The sequence below is a fragment of the Ochotona curzoniae genome, unplaced genomic scaffold, assembly GCF_017591425.1.
Source record: "Ochotona curzoniae isolate NIBS_2020 unplaced genomic scaffold, NIBS_Ocur_1.0 contig_4501, whole genome shotgun sequence".
Lineage (NCBI taxonomy): Eukaryota > Metazoa > Chordata > Mammalia > Lagomorpha > Ochotonidae > Ochotona > Ochotona curzoniae.
The window spans coordinates 2,020,650-2,041,386 of record NW_024466307.1 but is presented as its reverse complement, the minus strand read 5'-3'; the positions used below and the strand labels follow the sequence as shown (position 1 = coordinate 2,041,386).

The window sequence follows — 20,737 nt, the reverse complement described above, 5'->3', positions numbered from 1 at the left end:
TTCTCTTCAAGTGCAAGACGTGCACGGGAAGAACAGGAGCATCTGCGTCCCCGACTTCGGCCAGGACCTGTACAGGGACGAGAACCTGGTCACGGGCCTGGGCACCGCCCTGCTCATCGGCTGCATCCTGTACTCATGGTGAGTCCCGGGCATCGCCCGAGGCCGCTCTCGCGTCCTCTGCAGTGAGGGGGCTGAAGGGGCTGCGGGCAGCCGTGGGCCGGCCGGCTTCCGTTGCCCTCGAGCTGGCCCTGGGGCAGGTGACATCGACATCCGGCATGGCCTCACGGCCTCTGAGGGCCTCTCGGGCATGAGCTGCCACAGCACTAGTCTGAGGCAGAGGGGTGGCACAGGGGGAACCAGAACTCCCTAGCCTCCCGGGCGGGGGTAGGCATGGACAGGGAGGCCGCTGCTGCAGCTCTCGGAATGCTGCGGGGAGGTTTCTGGAAGCCACCAGTGCTTCTGTGTCCTTTGCTGAAGCTTGCTCGTCCTGCTGCCCCTCTCTCTCCTTCCTGGGCCCGCCTGGGCTGCAGTGGGAGACACTGATGCTGTAGCTGTTCCCGGGCTGTGGCGGTTTGGGCTGAGCCTGATGGAAGAAGTAAAGAAGTAACAGCCCAGCGTTGGAGGCTCTCCAGGAAGTCAGCCTTCGGAACGAGAACAGAGGGAAGTGAGGTGTCGCCAGGCGTCACGCATCTTCCTGGCTGAGCATGGTGCAGTGCTGAAACTGCGAGTTAGGGAACTGGAGGGGAGCTGGGCTCAAACGGCCTGCCCTCACCTGGCACCTGTCTCCTCCCTGTCTCCCTGAGAGCTGTGAGTCACCAGTGTGCCATGTGGTCAGAAGGGGACTGAACTTGGTCACGCCAAGGCGGGGGCACCAAGGGCTCTTCCGGAAGCCTAGGTGGGGCCCTGGCGGCAGGTCTGGGCCCTCCAGTTGGAGAGCCTGGGCGTGCTTCAGTCTCCGGGCCGTTGGCCGGCTCCTGGGCTCCTCCTCATGCATCACCGTGGCTGGCGTGGACTGGCTTGTCGGTGGGACGAGGGTAGGCGTGCTTTTGGTCGTCGTGACTGCACAGCACGTCAGGGGTCCTGGCCATAGGCTGCAGGGGCACCCTGTGCTGCCCCCATGGTGGCAGGGCCGATAGGGTGGGGGGTCGTGGGTAACCTGGTGGCACTGGTCATGTGTGAAGTCAGCATTGAGGGTTTTGTGATACTGTGACCATCAGCGTTTAAGAATTAATTTATTTAAATGTCAGGCAGATTTATGAGGGAGAGATGTTCCGTCTACTGGTCCCCTCCCCCAAATGGCCTCAATGGTTGGGGTGGCCCAGGCCCAGAGCCAGGAGCTCCAATCAGGACTTGGCATGAGTGCAGGGGCCCAGGCACTTGGCTGTCTCTGGCTGCCTTCCCAGGGCACTGGCAGGGAGCTGGTGGGTACCACAGGAGCCAGGTTGTTCGCCAGGGGCTGGGGTTACTGCTCTCCCTCTAGCAGACTGGCTTCTAAGCAGTGACCCTGCACCACCATCTGCAAGCCAGGCTAACCCATCTCCAGGCTAGCCCATGTGCGTGCTAACCTGTCTCAGGCCAGCCCATCTGTAGGCTAGCCCTAGCTCCTGGCTAGGCCCCTCTGTAGGCCGACCTGCCAGCTGCAGGAGGGCAGGCTGGGCTCCCTTGGTGCTGAGTCCCCGGTGCGTGGAACAGGCCAGGCACAGGAGGCGTTGAGTGAACTAGCTAGACTCCTCGGTGTGCTTTGCTTACTTTGAGCGTCTCCGTGCTCTTGTTTGTTCTCGGGGAATAGCTGTTTCACCCCCTGCCGCCCCCACCCCCAAGCATTTGCAGCACTTTTCTTCCTTGGGTCTTCAGCACACCGAGCCCCCCACCTTCAGTCCCCACTGCCGCCGAGAGGGCCGACACCTGCTGACGCTTCTTTGTCTCCTAGCCTGACGTCCACAACAAGGTCCAGTTCTGACGCGCTGCAGGGCCGGTACGCGGCCCCCGAGCTGGAGGTGAGTTCCTTTGCTTTCATTCTGCTCCCCAGGGTGTGGGCAGTTCCAGGCACCCAGGTTCCCGTGGGGGATGGACATGTGCCAAGTGCCCTAGTCCTGCTGCTTTCCCAGCTGCGCAGTTGCACCGTGGCCTCCTGAGCCCCCATGAGGAACTGTGATGTGCTGTTTACAGAAAGGAAACTCAGACGAGTACAGCCCCTAGAACTCGCAGGTCTGGGTTTCCGGGAAGGAGGCTGTGCCAGGTGTCCCGGTCTCTGTCTTGCCCCCTGCTGCTTTGGGGGTCAGCGGCCACAGCTGCTCCTGCTCTGCCCTTCCCACCATCCATCCCATGCTGTGTCCCAGTGGCTCTATGTGGACAAACAAGTCTGTTGTCCGGCTGGAAACGGTACTCCCTGCACCTGACCTGCAGTGACCCCTAGCAAAGGGCAGTGTTCTGCCAGCATCACTCCCAGCTCCCCCACCCGTGGGGGGAGAAAGTGCTGAGCTGGACGGAATAGGCAGGCGTGGCGGTCTAGAAGGCCGGCCTTGTTCTCAGAGCTGGCCGAGGGGCCACCTGTGGAGGCGGGCTGGCCTTGGCATCAATGTCCCTATTGTGAGCCGAGCGAGAGCTCAGAGGACAGCAGAGGAGAGCGAGGAGGGCTGTGTCCCTGCAGGGGAAGCTGTGCAGCTGGAGATCATGGGGTGGGGGAGGCTGGCTCTGCCTTGTGCAGTGTCCCATGCTTGGAGGCTCTGCCTGTGTCGGGGGAAGGCCCAGGCTTCCCCACCGTGGCCCCTGGTTGTTCTCACACCTCAGATATGTGGGGACCCAGTGCCCCCTGTGGATATAGACACCCATCACCAGGGGACATCACGCAGCCTTTGGTCACAACCTGTGAAGCTGTGTTGTGTAGGGGAGGGTGTTGTGGAGTTGGAAAGGTGCCAGGGACTGCAAAGGGGGCCACCATTTGCCCCTTCCCACAGCCGGCTCACAGCCTGGTGTCAGCAGGAACTGGATCCCGAATTCTGACGTTTCAGTGTCTTCTAGACATCACCCATCAGGGACCTCAGAATCCCCACACCTGCCACATCCTTGCCTGACCTCAACCCTCCACAGAGAACAGGGTCCAGCGGGCTGCCTGGGGCGCAGGTTCCAATCCCTGCCTTGCAGGCCGTGTTCATCAGCAGCATGAGGTTGGGATGTTCATATGAGGTCAGCAGGTGTGGAGCGAGGGAGGCTTGCATGCCATGAAGGTGGGTGGGCAGGCCAGCGCTGTGGTCCCCGGGTGGGTGGCCTCCACTACCTTCTCTGCCCTGGCCTAAGCCAGGCCTCCCTGGAGGGGATCCAGCTGCCACCTCTGTATGTACAGCAGTCCCCAGCACATCTAGAGGGACAAATGTGTGTCTCTGGGGCTGCTGCGGTTGGACTCGGCTGGCCGCAGGGGGCCAGTCTCCCACTTGCTGGACACAGAACGCAGGGGAGGCAGCTCCTGACTCACTCCCTCACTCTCGTGTAGGTGGCCCGCTGCTGCTTCTGCTTTGCTCCCGACGGGAAGGGTAAGTGGTGGACTTTGCCCTCATGCATGCGTGTGTGTGTGTGTGTGTGTGTGTGAGGGCTCTGCCCTCGCGGGGACAAGGAATGTGGACACCAAGGTTGGGCGTCAGCCAAGAGCCCACGTACTGGTGTCCTACTCATCCTTCCCCCGGGGGAGGCAGTGTGTTGTGTTGTGTTTTGTTTTTTGTCCGTGTTCCTGCTGAGGAGGACTAGGCCGTACTTTGGCCTGTACTGAAGTGATGCAGCCAGAGTTAGAAAAGCACAACAAAGGATGTTCTTTGAAGGGAGCGAGTGGCAGGACACCAGGAGGCCCCACACCTCACTCGGGGCCGTTGCTTCCCTCCACTCTTAAGGACGACTCTCCGGTGCTTGGGAGGCCAGGGGCTTCCTGCCCATCTGACCCCGGGGCTAGCCTACTGCACCCGGAGGCCAGCCTGGCTCGCTGTGCCCTTGTGGGTGTGATGTCAGTAAGCCCGTCTGCTCAGTTAAAATACCTGCGACGCCCGGGTAACCTGCCCATGGCCGAGGTCCCACTGCTGGGGGGACGGGCCGAGTGCCCAGGGACTCGTGTGGTCCTGGGGTTGGAGTTGGTGTGTGCCAGGCCCTGAGCCCCCACCCGCTCTGCCCGACAGACACGGAGGAGGCTGGCAGCGTGAAGGAGGGTCCACGCGTCATTTACGACGAGAAGAGGGGCACGGTGTACAGCTACTCCTTCTTCCACCTGGTCTTCCTGCTGGCCTCCCTCTACGTGATGATGACCGTCACCAGCTGGTTCAAGTGAGTGCCTCCGGAGGGGCGGGGCTCCGCTTCTGCGGTGGGCACCGGTGGTATCTCTCGCGGCCAGCTCTCCAAGGCTGGGCACTCAGAGGTCTGCTGGCATGTGCTCTGAACCCCAAGCCACCGGTGGTGCACAGGGGGCCTGCAGAACCTGGGAACAATAGGCGAGAAGAAGCACCTGCTGGCCGCTGGTTGGCATGCATCCTGCCTGTCCTTTTTATGTGTGTGGGCTGGGTCACTTTGTGTCGTTACATGTCATTGCCCACGGCTTCCCTTGGTGTCTCTAGTGACTGGTCATCTCTGTACGATGGTCCTGCCTGCCCGTCGCTATGCAGAGGCCCCTGCTGCTCACACAGGGGCCACTCGGACCTGACCATGCTATCCTAGCACGTCCTTCTGGCCACTCAGCTGTTGGGGGTGCAGTAGCAGGGAGCCACCTCATCAGAGACCTTGCCCCCACCCAGGCCCGTCTTCTCCCACCCTGACTGTGGTCCATCTCTTGCCTCTGCAGCTATGAAAGCGCCAACATCGAGACATTCTTCAGCGGGAGCTGGTCCATCTTCTGGGTCAAGATGGCCTCGTGCTGGATGTGTGTGCTGCTGTACCTGTGGACGCTCGTGGCCCCACTCTGCTGCCCCACACGGCAGTTCTCCGTGTGAGGGGCTGCACAGGACCCGCCCTCCAGAAAGTGGCCCTCTGCCCTGGTCTGAGCAGTGCCGGGCCCCCTGCGGAAAGCTCACTGTACCCATGCCCACCACTCCCCCACTGGCTAGAATGGGGCTGGGAAACCGCTCACAGAAAAGCACCTCCTGCTCAGCGCCTCACTTCCGAGGTTTTGAAAACAGTCTGTCCCCCAAGGGAATCGAGACTGTCAGCCAAGCTGACCACACGTGACCCGCGCTTTCTCTGAATGCCACCCCGGAGACGGCATTCCGGGGAGCATGTGGCTTTGGTGTATTGCCACTCACCAGGGGTTAGCACCTAAGTGGATGCTCTCTTATCCTGGGGACAGAAAAACATGCCCAAACATCATACCCCCGGCCCCCAGCCTCCTCTCAGACACACTGGCATCCACAAAGGGCACAGGAGGCACCCTGTCCATGGATGACTGGCCCTGCCACCACGCAGCCTGTTCAGGCCCCCAAGTCTTTCCCTCGGAGGCTGGCGGTGGCCGACTGCTTTCAGCCGCTCCAGCCTCTGCCAGGGTCCCTCTGCTCCTGAATGTTGAGCACTGCTGTGCTCATAAAGAGAAGCACAGTGGTGCCACCACCACCCCTCATGACAGTGGCGCTGCCATCACCCCTCACGTCATCTCCCCACGCTGCCCTCCCCCCATGCTATCACTCACAGGTCCGAACCTGCGTGGGTTGGTCCCATGCTCATTCCTGCTCCGTGTGTGTGTGTGTGTGTGTGTGTGTGTGTGTGTGTGTGAGACAGAGAGATCGAGAGAGAGAGAGAGAGAGAGAGAGAGAGAGAATGTGCAGACCCACTCGGCATGAGTCAGATGGCGTCCTGCTCGCACACTAGGTGAACCTGGTGCCTCAGTGAACTGGTGAGAGCCCCAGTTCCTGAACCAGGCGGATATGGGGGCCTGGGGACATCGGCTAAGCAAGGGCAGGGTGGAGATGTTCCCTTGTGTGTCCCCCTCCCCACGCTGCGGCCTGGATCTCGCCCAGGTGCCCGAAACCAGCAGTGTCACAGCTCCAGGGTCCTCGCCTGGCCGTGTGACATCCCTTGCTCTGCAGAAAGCCACTCAGGGAAACACAGAGGAAAGGTGGGTGCGGGTGGGCGCCCCTCACAGCTGCCCTCTTCAGCCTGCTGGGAGGCCTGGCGTCCAGCTGCTGTGGCCCGAGTTCTCTGCTGGAAATACCAGCAGGTTATCTTGGGTCACAGATGTGGGTGGGTGGGCTGCCGGGTGTGGGACCCGAGAAGGGACATCACAGGTCGTTTGTCCGAGGTCAGTCCTTGGGGTTCTGTGCTGTTGTGGTTGGAAAACATGCCGAGTTTGTGCCAGGTGCCTGGAGTTGCCCTGAGAACAGCATATGGTGCACGGGCTGGTGACTGTTTAGAGTAACAAGCTATTATTGCCCTTTTGTACCTGATGGCCTGGGCTTCCTGGGAGTGCCGGCCAGGCCCCTTTAGGGAGGAAAGCCACAAGTGGTGGGTTGTTATGTTTCGGAGTTAGAGCTCCTGTCTGCCGATCCACCCTCTTGGTGCTTCCTGCTGCCAGGCTGGGCTGGGGCTAGCCGCACCTAGGACGGGAGAGCTCAGTGCAGGCTCCCTGAGCTGGCAGGAAGCTGGCCAGAGCCAGGGGTGCCCCCCTCTGGCATGGGACGGGGACATGGTGACACCCCCTCCTGCTGGTGGTTTTAAGGGCTGTGTGTGTGTGTGTGTGTGTGTGTGTGTGTGTACGCTCTGTGCCATTCATCTGAGGGGGCGGAATGTTCCCCCTCTGAGTCTCAACAATGAAGAAAACACTAAGCTTGGGTCTGGGGCTCCTTCCTGCTCCCTGGCTGGGGGTGCAGACCAGCTCCTGTCAGAGCCTTCAGGAGGCCTGCTGTCCTGGCCTCCTTGAGCTTTGCTGTTGGTTTTCTGTCCTCGCAGTTTCTGGGGAGATTGGCTGGAGGTGACCGGGCAGCAGCCTGGTGGTGGCTTGCTGTGCAGCAGGAGGCCATGTGCGTGGGCCCTGGGCTGCCGCCTCGCATGGGGAGTGGCTCAGGGGCATTCCCGGTTCATTTGGCCACCTCAGGGACCCTTCACTGTGATCAGCCTCGGCTGACCCAAACCCCCTCAGCCCCTGCCCGGCGGAGCTGGCATCCGTGTTGGGTTTTGCCCAAGGTCCTGCTTTTGGTGCTTTCCGCTCCTCAGTAGCCTGGGCTGTCCTCCCTGTTTTCTCGACCTTTCTGAGGAGGAACTTGCTTTGATGGAGCCATGAGTTCTCATATAACCTTGAGCACAGGCCCTGGCCAGCCACTGCTCCCCGCTCTCCCCACACTGGGTGCCCCTTGGCTGCCCATGACCAGGTGGTGCACCTGCCATGCAGGGGGGTGGGGGAGGGGATAGGCTCTGCTCCCTGGGGTTTCTGACCACCATCAGGTTGGAGAGTTGTCCCCATGAGTCTTTGTCCCGGTAGTCATTGTCAAAGGTGAGAACATTTGGCTTCAACCAAAGAAGTTTGATTTGGTTTTTGTTTTTTTAAATAAAAATCCTTTCAGAAAAAAATGGGACTGGGAAAGGGTGGACAGCATACAGCTGTCTGCATCCACTTTTCTGGGTATCAGCCCATGTTGGTGTGAGTGGATCGATGGAACATTCCAGAAGGTGACCCTCCAGGGTGAAGGGTCATGGGATGAGCTCAGGTATAGAAAGCTTACAGCAGATGCGTAATATATGCCTTGAGAGTTATTTATGAGAAGTTTTAAGAGGATCTGGGTTTTTTTCCCCCTTTATTAAAGATTTAAGCTTTTTTTACATTATAAAAGCGACTTCGAAAATTTTATAGTCATATATCTGTTAACTTGTTACACTCTTCTGAAACCTCTGGCTGTTGCTGGCTTGTGTGGCTGCTTTTAGGTGTGGCGCGTCTGCCATGGGAAGTGTCCCAAGGTCTCTGGTGCAGTTAGAGTTGTGCTAACTTTATTAAAATCATTTCTTTTTGTTCCTCCTCTAGTCAGCCAGTCTCGGAGTTCTTTGTTTACTGGTGCACGTTTTTGTACCACAGCACCTGGACTTGCCCAGTCCCTTTCCTATGTACGAAGCCTGTTACTGACCTTGTGCTTTAATAAACTGCGGTCGAAGCCCGTGGCGTGTCTTCCTTTTGTGAGGTGCCTGCTCTGTGGCTGCTCTTGCAGTTGGCCGTCACCAGAGAGCTGGCCTTGTGCTGCACATGGCCCTCTCCTGCCTTCCCGTCACTACGCTGGGTTTTTTTTCAGTTGACAAATAACGATGTTCATTGGGTACCGCGTTTTGAAATAGGTCTCTGTTCAGAATAGGTGAGTCGAGCTGAGGAAGCTGTAGTTGCTGCTTTTTACTGGGAGAGCCCTTCACACCCGCCTTCCCAGCAGTTCCTAAGGGAATTAGCTGCCAAGGGGGTGGGGTGGCGGGCCAGCACCTGCCCCGCACCACGTGTCGCCGTCTCCTGCTAGCTGCAGGTGTGTGTGCTTTGGCCTGACCTTGTGTGAGGTGTAGGAGACCCTCAGCAGCCACTGGGGGACACACACCTGACCACACCCCCGAACGGCTGCCCATGCCCTCCCTGTAAGGCTATGTGATTGGTTCTCCATCCCTGCCTCTCCCACCTCAGACTCAGGCCACTCTTTGTACTCCCCAATGCCCACTCCGGTACCCCATCTGGGCTCGTGGCTTTCCCATGAGAGAGGCCCTTGACCCAGGCTCTGTTTATCCTCTCACGTTAGCTCCAGTGTGACTATGTATTTATTTATTTATTTAAGTATTCATCGAGAGAGTTGGAGATCTTCCATCTGCTGATTCACTCTCCAAATGACCGTAACCTTGGCTGAAGCTGAGCCGATCCAGGCCAGGGGCCAGGAGCCTCCTCCAGGTCTCACACGTGGGCCCGGGGTCCCAAGGCTTTCAGCCATTTTACTACTGGATCAGAAGTAGAGCAGCTGGAACATGAACTGGTACCCATTTGCAAGGCTGAGGATTAGCCTGTTGAGCCTTCATGCCAGCCTCAGCAAATCTGACGTAAGAACTTTTCTGGGCCTGGTGCGTTGGCTCAGCTGGCTAGCCCTCTACCTTCAAGCACTGGGATCCATATGGGTTTGTGTCCTGGTCGCTCTGCTTCCCATTCAGCTCCCTGTTTATGGCGTGGAAAAGCAGAGGAGGATGGTCCAAAGCCTTGGGGCTCTGCATGCACATGGGAGACCTGGAAGAAGCTCCAGTGATTCAGTGGATGGAGGATCTTTCTGTCCCTCCTTCTCGGTAAATCTGATCTGCCTTTCCAATAAAAATTAAAAAAAAAAATTTAGAACTTTCCCTACAAAATTATGAGTTTGTTGCAAGACTATCCTGTGAAGTTATTCTTATGAAAACAGTCGTAGAATCCATTAAGGCTCACGCAGAACCTCTACACGCGGCAGTGATGTGAGGCTGATCAGATAGTGTTGGGTGAGTTCCAGATGTGTTGAATGAGAAAGTATTTAGAAAGCCTCACTGCGCCGTCCCAGTCGCACACATCTGTGCAGCCTAGAACACTCAGCTAGTGTCTGACCGGCAGAGCCTCTCCCGACTGCTCCTCCCTGCCTGGGACGTGGCCCTGGTGCTGGCTTTGCGTGTGGTCCCCCGCAGGACCGTGCAGGTCCCTGTCATCCAGGTCCCTGCTGAGCCTGAGCAAGGCGCTGGTGTGTCCTAAAGGAACATCAGGTGCGTAGTACTGGTAAACAGTTCATAAGAAGATTCAGGTCAGTATGTACAAGGTCGCTGTTCAGATGCTGCCATCTATCTAATTTAGGTCTTCCGTGTTGTAGGTTTTAGTATGCTTTACGACATTTGTGTTTTTCATAAGCTTTATAGGACACAGCATTTAAATGTCTGGTAACATTCTGCCCACAGAGATGAATCTACTCTGTTGATTTTTGGGGGGAGGAAATGAGAAAATCAACTAAGTTAGATCAGCAGCTGGATTCCCCTCAGCTGCACAGAGGCTTAACCTGCTCTGCCTGCCTCCCCCGCATAGTACTTCAACACTGCGTCGTTTCGTATGTTCCATTAAGTTACTAATATATGTGTAATTTCCCAATTGTTTTTGTTGTGTGGGTCAAGAGGTATGCTGTGGTAAATGTTTTTCTGCACATGGCTTTTGTCATGCGCACATTTTCTTGCAATGAGCCCTGGGAGTGGAACTGTCTGATCAGAAGTCGGTGGCTGTCGTTGAGATCCCCGTGTGGTCTGAGCTGTCTTTAGGTGCTGCAGCAGATCTGGTGGCAGCCATGAGGCTAGTGGAACTTGCTTTTCGAGTCTTTGCGTTGTCTGCTTTCACAGAGGTGCAGGACGGCCCTTCTCGTTGCTGCGATGACTGGTGAAGCTGAGTATTATTTTACCGAGCCGGGTAAACCAAGCCCCAAAACATGCTCAGCATATATGCTACAGAGGGATGTTCAAGGAGATGTGAAAGCCACGGTTGGCTACAATTCTTAACCAAGGCCCATGGGTGAGCCGGGAGGACTTGACTCCCTGCGGCCAAGGCCCATGGGTGAGCTGGGAGGACTTGACTCCCTGCGGCTAAGGCAGGGCCCCTAAGTCACGTGGTGGAGGTTCTCCTCAAGTAGGAAGACAGCAAGGAGCGCCCTTGGCTGGAAATTTCTCCCCCCGCCCCTTGCAAGCTCCCAGACCTCGGGCACCTCATGCACTTTGTGGTGCTGTGGCTTCCGTGCATGAGCTGGGCTCGGCACTGACAGGAGCCACGGCCCACAGCGGCTATCAGCAGTCGCTGGCTTGGTCTGTTGTACTTTCTCCTTTGCTGGAACATGGAACAGCTGGGCTGTAACACAGTTTTATTAGAGAAAGCAAAGCAAAACCGACCATCAGGACCACACTCCTTGCCGGAGTGCAGCCCCAGCAACACATGCAGGGTTTTACGAACATTGATCACATAGGGTCAATACAGAGCTCAGGTCAGCTCATTCCCAGATACGGGATACCTGTCAGGTTGATGGAGCGCTAGTTAAGTACAGAAGTTCCTGGTACAGGGGCCCACTCTTTCATGATTAAACTCATCCTGTGGGCCATTCTAACTCTTTGTGAAAGCATTTTATAGAAGCAAGAGTTAAGTTAAACCACATTGCTCCTGTCCTAGTTAAGCCCTGTGTCCTTAAAACAATGGTGAGCTTGAGCAATAGTGACTCCATGCTTTTATTCTTACCTTTGCATTCCTTAAACAATAACAACCTCACGTCATCTTTACTTTTACATTTTACTTGTACAGGCCCAGACAGAGCACTTGTTTGATTAAAAGGTTTATTTACTTGAAAGGCAGAGTTTAGAGAGAGGGTTCTTTCATCCACTGGCTCACTCCCCAAATGGCTGCACCAGCCGGGGCCAGACCAGGCTGAAGTTTGGAACTGCGTAGAGACCCAGGCAGTGAGCCTGCTCCGGTGTTCTGTAGGTGCATCAGTAGAGAGCTGAATAGCAAATAGGACAGCCAGGATGAGCCGGTGCTCACAGATGATGTCAGCGTCACAGTGCTGGTTTAAGCTACTGCACCATAACACTGGGGCCCAGGTGCTTTCTCGAAGGGCCTAGCTGGTGGCGAGTGTGTTTAATATGTTGCTATGAAACTCAGAATTGGGGCACAGCAGGTCAAGCTGCCACGCAGGCCACCTTATCTCATATCAGACCATGTTTCCAGTCACAGCTGCTCGGCTCTGAGCCAGCTCCCTCTAATGTGCGCTGCGAGGAAGCACGGAACTGCTCGGGGGCTCACACCTTGGCCGCCCACCTGGGAGACCCAGGGGTGGTCCTAGGTCCTGGCTTCTGCCAGCCCAGCATTTGGCAAGTGAACCAGTGCATCTAAGATGGGGTTTTTTTCTTTCTCCCCTTGCCTCTCAAATAAATGAAAAAGAAGGCAGGTGTGAGACTGGAGTGGTAAATGACGTAGAGTGACCCCACCTCAGGTGTCCCTGAAAGGAGTGGTCACCTTGCCGCCAGAACCCGAGGTAGTGCCCCGCCATTCCGACCAGGGAAAGCAAGGTGACCCAGTCTGATGGGGAGGACGCAGCCGGCAGTCCAGGTGGGGAGCTCAGCAAAGCACAGAGAGCTGAGCTGAGAGTCACACACCAGACAGGCTGGGGGTCTGGGCACACAGTCCATGTTCAGACGGGTGTTTATAAAGAGGGCTCCAGTCTTCCCCAACGTTCCCCTCCTGCTTTTCCAGGCCAAAGGGGTTATTGTGTGTGAACTGGGTAAAGTTCCTTCCAAGTTTCATTACCCATTGTCACCAGTGGAGTGGGACAGAGTGAGTTCTCTGGGTTGGGGTGAGGCTGGCCCCCTGAAGGGTACTGGACTGTGGACAGGGCTCTGTAGTGCAGGATACTGGGCTAACGGCCAGGCTGCTCCACTGCTGTCCACAGCAGCCTTGTCTGCCGCCGGCCCCTCACACGCACAAGCTCATTTCCAACTTCCTACCTCGTACAGTGACTCATCCTCGTCGCCCTCCAGCAGGGAACTCAATGCGCCCCCCGGGGGCTCAGGAAGGAGACCACAATGGTAAGAGGCCCATGCTGGGGTGGGAGGGAGGTTGAACTTGGCTTTCTCAGCTTCTGTGGGCAGGTGGCAAGTGTGAGGTGGAAGGCCCCGGGAGCAGCAGTCTCCAGCTGGAGTGACAGCTGCACTTGTCCCAGGAGTGTGTCCCTGGCACCCGCTCCCGAGGATACAGCTCAATGTAGCGTCCTCACCACTGGGGCGGGGAGCCTCATCTGGCACCGTCATGCTGCTTCAGCAGGCAAGCAGGGCAGCTGCTCAGATTCCAAGCGCCACACAGGCACAGGCCAGAGCAGGCGGGTGTCACGGCAGCGTAGAAGTGGCAGATGGCCATGCTACCCCCTGGTGGGCAGGCCTTTGTCCCAGCTGAGTGGCAGAGGGATGGGGATGCCCCAGGCTACCCGGCTGCAAGAGGCAGAGACGCCTGTGTGTCACACTGCACCTGCCCCAGCACCCCCGAAGGGCCTCACACTGAGGGATCCAGTCCCTCCAGCTCCTCAGGGGCACGGCCTGAGATGGGTCCGAGAACATCCTTCTAGCAGCTGAAGGGGTCTCAGGTCGGGGAGCAGGTGGGAGACAGCACACTGAGGCCATGGCAGCTTGGTTAGGCTGTGGGCTACAGCGGAAGTGTGTCCAGGGTTCTGATCCCAGATGAGACGCTGGGAGCTGTCACCCCAACTCCTGCCAGGTCCTGAGGCTCCAGATTCCCCTGGACAGCCAAGTGGCCTCTGTCCCAGACAGACCAAGTGTGCGATGGAGAGGCGGCAGGTGCCAGAGGCAAGACACGTGGGCACTTGAGGCAGTCATAGGGGTACTTCTCAGTAGCAGCAGGAATTTCCTGAGTGTGAGAAAGACTGGGGCACGCCCGGGCACCTCCACACCAGGGAACACCCCAGGAGCCCCTTGCCAGCCTGGAGCTAAGCAGGTCCTTGTGCGAGGGCACTTCAAAACAGGCATGCACTGTGGAATGACAAGGCAAGTTCATCCTGCTGCACACATGGAGGTCCATGCCTCGTGTTTTATAACGTACATTTCTCATGAGTTTTTTTTACACATTTCTTGTATGGGTGGATTTCACATATACATTTTATGCACCAAGATAAACTTCCTTTTTAAGTCAATGTTCTTGCAAACTCTCTGAAGGGCCCTGGCCCAGAGGACTGAAGTATTCACATCTGGGTGCTTTAAAAAGTTTTCATTTAAAATTTTTATTGGAAAGTCAGATTTACATTGAGAGAGAGACAAAGATCTTCCATCCACTGGTTCACTCCCCAAGTGACCACAATGGTTGGAGCTGAGCCAATCTAAAGCCAGGAGCCAGGAGCTTCTGCCAGGTCTCCTACTTGGGTGCAGAGCCCCAAGGCTCTGGGCCGTCATTGACTGCTTTCCCAGGCCACAAGCAGGGAACTGGATGGGAAGCGGAGCAGCTGGGACACAAGATCCCAGGACATGCAAAGCAAGACTTTAGATACTGGGCTACCACTCTGGGCCCATGTCTGGGTAATCTGTAATGGTGACTGGCCAGCCAGGAGGACAGAGAGTCCAGCTGGTGGCACGCGATGGACTTTGCTCAGCAAGCACTCGTGGGCTGCAAGGCAATGTAGGGTTAGGGAGCAGGGGGCGTCTGGAGGCCCAGGGTACCCCCTTTCCTCTCACAGCAAAACAGGAAGTGACAGCCTCACGGCACGACTCTGGATCCAGAACTTTCCACCTGTCAGTTAATTTTTTTTTTTTGAGTCGCTGGAGCGAAACAATCTTTTGGACTTGACCCTGCCTTGCCTCACCAGGGCAGGCCTCAGAGCGTGGAAAGGCACGCACAGCTGCCAAACAGAACCACTCCTGACCCTGCTCCTAGCTCACTCAGGGTCCTGACAAGTCAGGCAGATTGTCCTCCCCTGCAAAGGTATCACAGAAATACGAGTGCCCTGTCTGATGGCTCACATTCAGAGTGGAAGGCTTCCCAGGTCAGCCCTGCCAGCACTTGCTTCTATGTGTTAGCCAGGGTTGGTGGGACAGACAGGGGCGAGCGCAGGGCTGGGCGCAGGGCTTGGGGGTGCAGGGCTGGGCGCAGGGCTTGGGGCGTAGGCCTGGGGTGCAGGGCTGGGCGCAGGGCTTTGGGGTGCAGGGCTGGGCGCAGGGCTTGGGGCGTAGGCCTGGGGCGCAGGGCTGGAGCATAGGGCTGGATGCAGGGTTTGCTGGGTGTGCCATGGGTGAAGTCGCTCCCAAGATTTTACAAGCCATGGTTACCGGCCGGGTAGCCGGCCTGGCCCCTGGGAGAAGGCGGAAATGCTGTGACGCTGCCAGTCTGGGCAGGGCTGGGCTGTAAGCAGTTCTGGGGGTTGGGGTGTGCATTCCTGGGGGTTCAGGGTGTGCATTCCTGAGGGTTCGGGGTGTGCAGCCTGGGGGTAAAGGTGTGGTCCTGGGGAAAAGGGGTGTGCAATTCTGGGGGTGTGGACTGTGCAGTCCTGGAGCCTGGGTGTGTATTCTTGGGGGTTCGGTGTGTAGTCCTGGAGGCCCAGGGTGTTTCTGGCAAGCTCTTTGCTTTGGGCCCCCTTTTCACGTCCAGGCTCCTTTCCCACTTTCCACAGGCTTCCCACTAGCGGCGTGGTCCTGGGCCAGCAGCTGGGGGGCCAGGAACCCTTACCCAGGCCCATTCCGTTTTCTGCACCGGGACAGTGGAACGCCATTCCAAGTAAACTACCACCAGCTGCGGGCAGAACCAGACCCAACTTCCGATGAGAGCGCGCAGCCACTTCCTGTCCCGCCCTCTGCTCGGTGCTACCCAATCATCCATCGCCGTGTCTTACACGTCGTCCAATAAGCTCTCAAGCCCGATGGCCCAGCCAATGGACAGGGGGCGAGGCCTGCGCCAGGGTATAAAGCCCACGGTGCTCTCACGGACTGCTTTCCGCGGACCTCCCGCCTCGGGTCCCGTGCGTGGGTGGACAGGCGGCCTCGGGTGGGCTCGCTTCCCGCGCGGGGTGCCAGTGTCTGCTCCCTGCCAGGCCGCGGTGGCCCCTGGGGCACTAGCCGAGGCCCCCGTGGGCCATCCTGGGACGTACGAGGCGTCCGTCGCCCGCCAGCGGGGATGGCCCAGCGAAGGGCAGCGGAAGGACAGCGGAAGCCGTGTCCGCCGACTCGGCCCTCGGAGAGGCCGTTCCAGGTGGGCCGCGTCGCCGTCGCCGTCCACGCTGCGGCGAGGCGCCGGTGCGCATGCGCGGGCGGCGGGCCGTTCCCGGGGCGCTGCTTCCCCCTGCTGGCCGCCGCGGGGAGCGCCACGAGTCCCTGCTCTGAACTGGGCGGTGCAGGTGGCTTAGACGGAAGGTGTGTTTTGGGCCTATGCATGGTTAGTGGGAATGCAGAATCCTGTGGCAAGTCTTTATTTTTCTTTTTTTTTTTTTAAAGATTTATTTTTATTATTTTTATTATTTTTTTTATAGGAAAGGCGGATATACAGAGAGGAGAGACAGAGAGGAATATCTTCCGTCCGATGATTCACTCCCCAAGTGAGCGCAACGGGCCGATACTATGCCGATCCGAAGCCAGGAGCCTCTTCCGGTTCTCCCACGCGGGTGCAGGATCCCAAAGCTTTGGGCCGTCCTCGACTGCTTTCCCAGGCCACAGGCAGGGAGCTGGAAGGGAAGCGGGGCTGCCGGGATTAGAACCGGAGCCCATATGGGATCCCAGGCGTGCAAGGTGAGGACCTTAACCCCTGCGCCACCGCGCCGGGCCCTATTTTTCTTTTTTAAGTTTTTTTTTTAATTACATTTACAGAAAGAGGAGAGACAGAAAGATCTGCCATCTGCTGGTTTACTCCTCAAGTGACTGCAACGGTTGGAGCTGAACTGATCCGAAGCCAGGAGCCAGGAGCTTTTTCTGGTTTCCTTAATGGGTGCAGGATCCCAAGGCTTTGGGCAGTCTCGTGTTCCAGGGAGCCGGATAGAAAGTGGAGCAGCCAGGATCCGAACCGGTGCCCATATGGGATCCCAGTGGAAGGCGAGGACTTTACCCACTAGGCTACCGTGCCAGGCCCGGAAAATCTATTTTTAAGGCTTTTTTATTTTTATTAAACTACCTTACCAGGCCCAAAGATAACTTTTTTCTTTTAAGATTTTTTTCCATTTTTTTTAAGATTTTTTTTTTTTAAGAAAGATATGCAGAGAGGAGAGACAGAAAGGAAGGTCATCCATCTGATGATTCACTCCCCAAGTGGCCGCAATGGCCAGAGCTGAGGTGATCTGAAGCCAGGAGCCTCTTCCAGGTCTCCATGTGGGTGCAGGGTCCCAAGGCTTTGGGCCGTCCTCTGCTGCCTTCCCAGGCCGCAAGCAGGGAGCTGGAAGGGAAGTGGGGTCACCGGGACATGAACTGGCGCTCAGATGGGATCCCGGGCGCGTGCAAGGCGAGGACTTTAGCTGTTAGGTTACTGCGCCAGGCCCAGGTGTTTCTATTTTCAGGGCTTCACTTGTTTATTTAAAGGCAGAGTTAGAGAAAGCTATCATTCACTGGTTCACACCCCAACTGGCCAGGACGGCTGGAGCTGCCCTGCGCTGAAGCCAGGAGCCGCCTCCAGGTCTCCCACGGGGCTGCAGTGGCCCAAGACCTTGAGCCATCCTCCTCTGCTTCCCCAGGCACATTAGTAGCTGGAAGTTGGATGGGAAGAGGAGCAGCTGGGACTCCAACCTGCGCCCATGTGGGATGCCAGCGTCACAGGCGGTGGCTTGATCTGCGGGGCCACAGTGCCAGCCCTGTCTCTGGGTTTTAAAGAAATCTCCACACTGTGTTCCACCGTGGATCCAGCCGCAGTGGACGCGTCCCCCTTTACATCTGATGCTCCAGGTGTTTGGGACTTGGGCCGTCCCGACAGGGCTGAGCTGAGCTCCCGCGGTGGTGGTGGTTGGCGCTGCCTGACGTGCAGTGCAGAGCATTCGCACGTGGGCTGGTTGCCCATTGGTATTTGGAGCGCTGTCTGCTGGGGTCCTTGTCCCGTTCTGTTGGACGTGTCTTCACAGTGAGGACCACTGCCTTGGCTGTGCAGACGCACCTCAGTCTGATACGACCCGGTCGTTAGTTCTGCTTTTGTTGCCTGTGGTCTGGGGGTCTTGCCAAGGAAGTCATCCGCTTGATCAGCGTGGTGGAGTGTCTCCCTTGCGTTTTGTTCCAGCAACTTGATTTTTAGTGTGCGTTCTTTGTCTTGAGTTGACTTATGTACGTAGCGAGAGATGCGGATCTAACCGCGTCCGTACGCGTGTGTGGTTTTGCTAACGCAGTTTGTTCAAGAGCTCGTCCTTACGCTGCGTGTGGTCCGAACACTTGGTTGTATGCGTCGGTAACTTTGGGCTTTGTATTCCAGTCCACTGAGAAGTCTGCCATGCTGTTTAAGTTACTATGGCTTGTTAAAAAATTACTTACTTGAAAGCCAGAGTTACAGAGAACCAACGAGAGGCAGAGTGAAAGATCTTCCTTGTGCTGGCTCGCTCTCCAAATGGCCACAGCATCTGAGGATGGGCCAGGCTGAAGCCTGGGGTCTCACACGTGGGTGTGGGGACCCAAACATTTGGGCCATCCTCCACTGCTTCCCCAGGCCTCTCAGCAGGAATGCTGAGTTGAAAGTGCAGTGGTTGGGACTCGAACCAGTGTCCCTATGGGTGCTGGCATCATCGGCCACAACGCGGGCCCAGGCAGGTGCTGCCTGGTGTTCCTGCTCAGGATCGCTCTGGCTGTTCTCAGTCCTTTGTGGTTTCATATGCATTTCAGGTCTCTGCGATTCTGTGAGGAACGTTGTTGCCAGAGGCGGCACGGGCTCTGCATTGCTTCAGGTGGCTAGCCGTGGGGACGATGCTGCTCTCCTGCGCACGAGCAAGGAATGGCTTTCCATTTCTGTGTGTTTGATGATTTGTTGTATCAATGTTCGATAATTTTCATTAGCTCTTTGACGTCTTTGATTCAGTTTATTCCTAAATATTTGATTTTTGTGACTGCTGTGGCTTCCTTGATTACTGAGTTCATCATTGGCATATGCAGAGCTGCTGGCTTTGTTTTTGTTTTGTAACCTGCAGCCTGAGTTGGTTGGTCAGTTCTAACAACCCTGTGGTGTGTGTTTAGGCTTTCCCAGGCACGACATCAAGTCCTCAGAGCCGTGGGAGAGTTGAACCCTTCTTGAACAGTTTTAGCGTCCTTTCTCTTTTCCTTCCTAAATGCTCTTGCCGACACTCGCAGTGCTAACACGGGCCTGCCCGCCGCCACGGAGCCTCTGCTCCGGCTTTCCCGCCCAGTGTGCTCGCCGTTGTCCAGCTGTCAGCCTCTACGGTTCTGAGGAGTGGTCCTCCTCTGCGTGGTTTACTGACTGCTCTGACCATGCACGATGCCGGGCATTCCCAGTTCTCCCCTCGGCGTCTTGAGCTGGCTGTGCAGTGTCGGTCCTTCGTTCTGCTCGTGTGACTTGCGATGTGCGCTCAAGTGGGAATTCGGACTCAGCTCTGTCCCACTTGTCCGTGATGTGTCATCTTTCCGGTGTGGTTTTTGGTTCGGTTTGCCACTATGGAGAGTATTTACTTCATGTTCATGAAAAATGTGACTCTGTAGTTTGGGGCTGTGCTGTGTCGGCTTGGTACTGGTGATGCTGGGCGCGTCAGAGCTCCGTCTCGTTCAGTAATCCCGAACGGTTCTCATGCTTGTGCTTTCTCTAAAACTTTCCTACTGCTGGATCCTCCTTTTGACATCACAGTCTGATGTCTCTAAGAGAAAGCATCTGTTAGTAAACCTGAAGACTTTGACTTTAAAGTGTAGAATTATTAAAGTGTTCCAGTGGTTTTGAATACAGGTAGGGAGCAGATAAAGGACTTTAATCCAGGAGTTCCTCACCAGAGTGCTGGAATCTTGGGTCTCAGGGAAGCAGCCTAGAAGCCATGACATGAAGTACAGAACCAACAATACTTTGTTCAAAGACAAATCATTTTAAGAATCACACTGTGGGGCCTGGTGTGGTGGCCTAGCGGTTAAAGTCCTCACCTTGAATGCACCGGGATCCCATATGAGTGCTGGTTCTAATCCTGGCAGTTCCACCTCCCATCCAGCTCCCTGCTTGTGGCCTGGGAAAGCAGTCGAGGACAGCCCAGAGCCTTGGGACCCTGCACCCGTGTGGGAGACCTGGAGGAAGTTCCTGGCACCTGGCTTCGGATCGGTGCAGCACCCACTGTTGCGCTCACTTGGGGAGTGAACCATTGGATGGAGGATCTTCCTCTCTGACTCTCCTCTCTGTATATCTGCCTTTCAATAAAAATAAATAAATCTTTAAAAAAAAAAAACCACACTGTGAATGGCAAAAGATTTAGACTAGTCATGATTTGCAACTTAGCCGTTTAGAGCCTGTTTAGGAAGCCGGGGTTTGTGTTCAGGTGTTACATCTTCCCAGAAGCTTCCAATTGCTTCTCCACTAAGTGACTGTTGAAGTGCCCTGCAGTATTGCCTGTTCTGTGCTTAAAGCTTGTCCCATTGATGCTAACTAGCCAGTGCTTGATGACCGGGAGACGATAGTGTGACCTGGAGTCAGTACGTGACTGTCCCAGAGCACACGGGTCTGCGGTCTTGGGTCACGTCCACCTGTGACCCTCGCCTGAGTTTGGTGTCGCCCCCTGGGGCCAGCAGTCCCTGTAGTCCAGGCCCCAGGCAGTCTGCTGCTCTGGTTTGGTTTTTGAAGCTGATGGGTGTCTTCCCCCTTGCTGTTTGGTAACAGTTGCCATGCCCATATGTGGTGTTGTGTAGCGCAAGTGTCATCTGCTTTAGTCAGAGAAGTAACCGTGGATACTGGGGTGGGGTGGACCAAGCCAGTACCGCACGAACCTTGGCTAAGGTGTCACTCCCCCAAAGAGAGGCAGCGTCTCAAGAGTGGAAGGAAGAGTCGTGGAGGAGGAGGTTGCCCAGGAGCAGACCAGGGCTGGTTGAGATACCAGTGGAAGAGTTGACCTGACTTGTCTCGAACGACCACTTTCAGTGAGGACTTGAGTCCAGGGCATGAGGGCAAGGATGGATGCTCGGCACCGCTGGGGAGTGGATACGCGGCCCACTGTCAGAGCAGGGCAGGGTCCCCAGGTGTGCACCTTGGGGTGGGAGCCTGGAGGGGAGGCCCGAGCACCTGGTCCCTCGGAACTTGCGGTGAACGCCCCTCGTGGTTGGCGCCGGGTTCAGAAGAGTGTTCCTCTTGGCCTTGGGACAC

The 20,737-nt window shown here is 56.7% G+C and overlaps 1 protein-coding gene across 1 annotated transcript in view; it reads left to right on the top strand.

The window, feature by feature from the left end:
* SERINC5 (serine incorporator 5) overlaps positions 1 to 7,057 on the top strand; it is a 58,872-nt gene extending 51,815 nt beyond the window's left edge. Inside the window, exons 8-12 of the mRNA XM_040985858.1 lie at positions 12 to 138; positions 1,931 to 1,997; positions 3,491 to 3,530; positions 4,161 to 4,305; positions 4,817 to 7,057. Of these exons, the coding sequence (XP_040841792.1) occupies positions 12 to 138; positions 1,931 to 1,997; positions 3,491 to 3,530; positions 4,161 to 4,305; positions 4,817 to 4,964 (527 nt within the window). The 3' untranslated portion in view covers positions 4,965 to 7,057. The remainder of the gene's footprint in view (positions 1 to 11; positions 139 to 1,930; positions 1,998 to 3,490; positions 3,531 to 4,160; positions 4,306 to 4,816) is intronic.
* Positions 7,058 to 20,737: the final 13,680 nt, after the last annotated feature.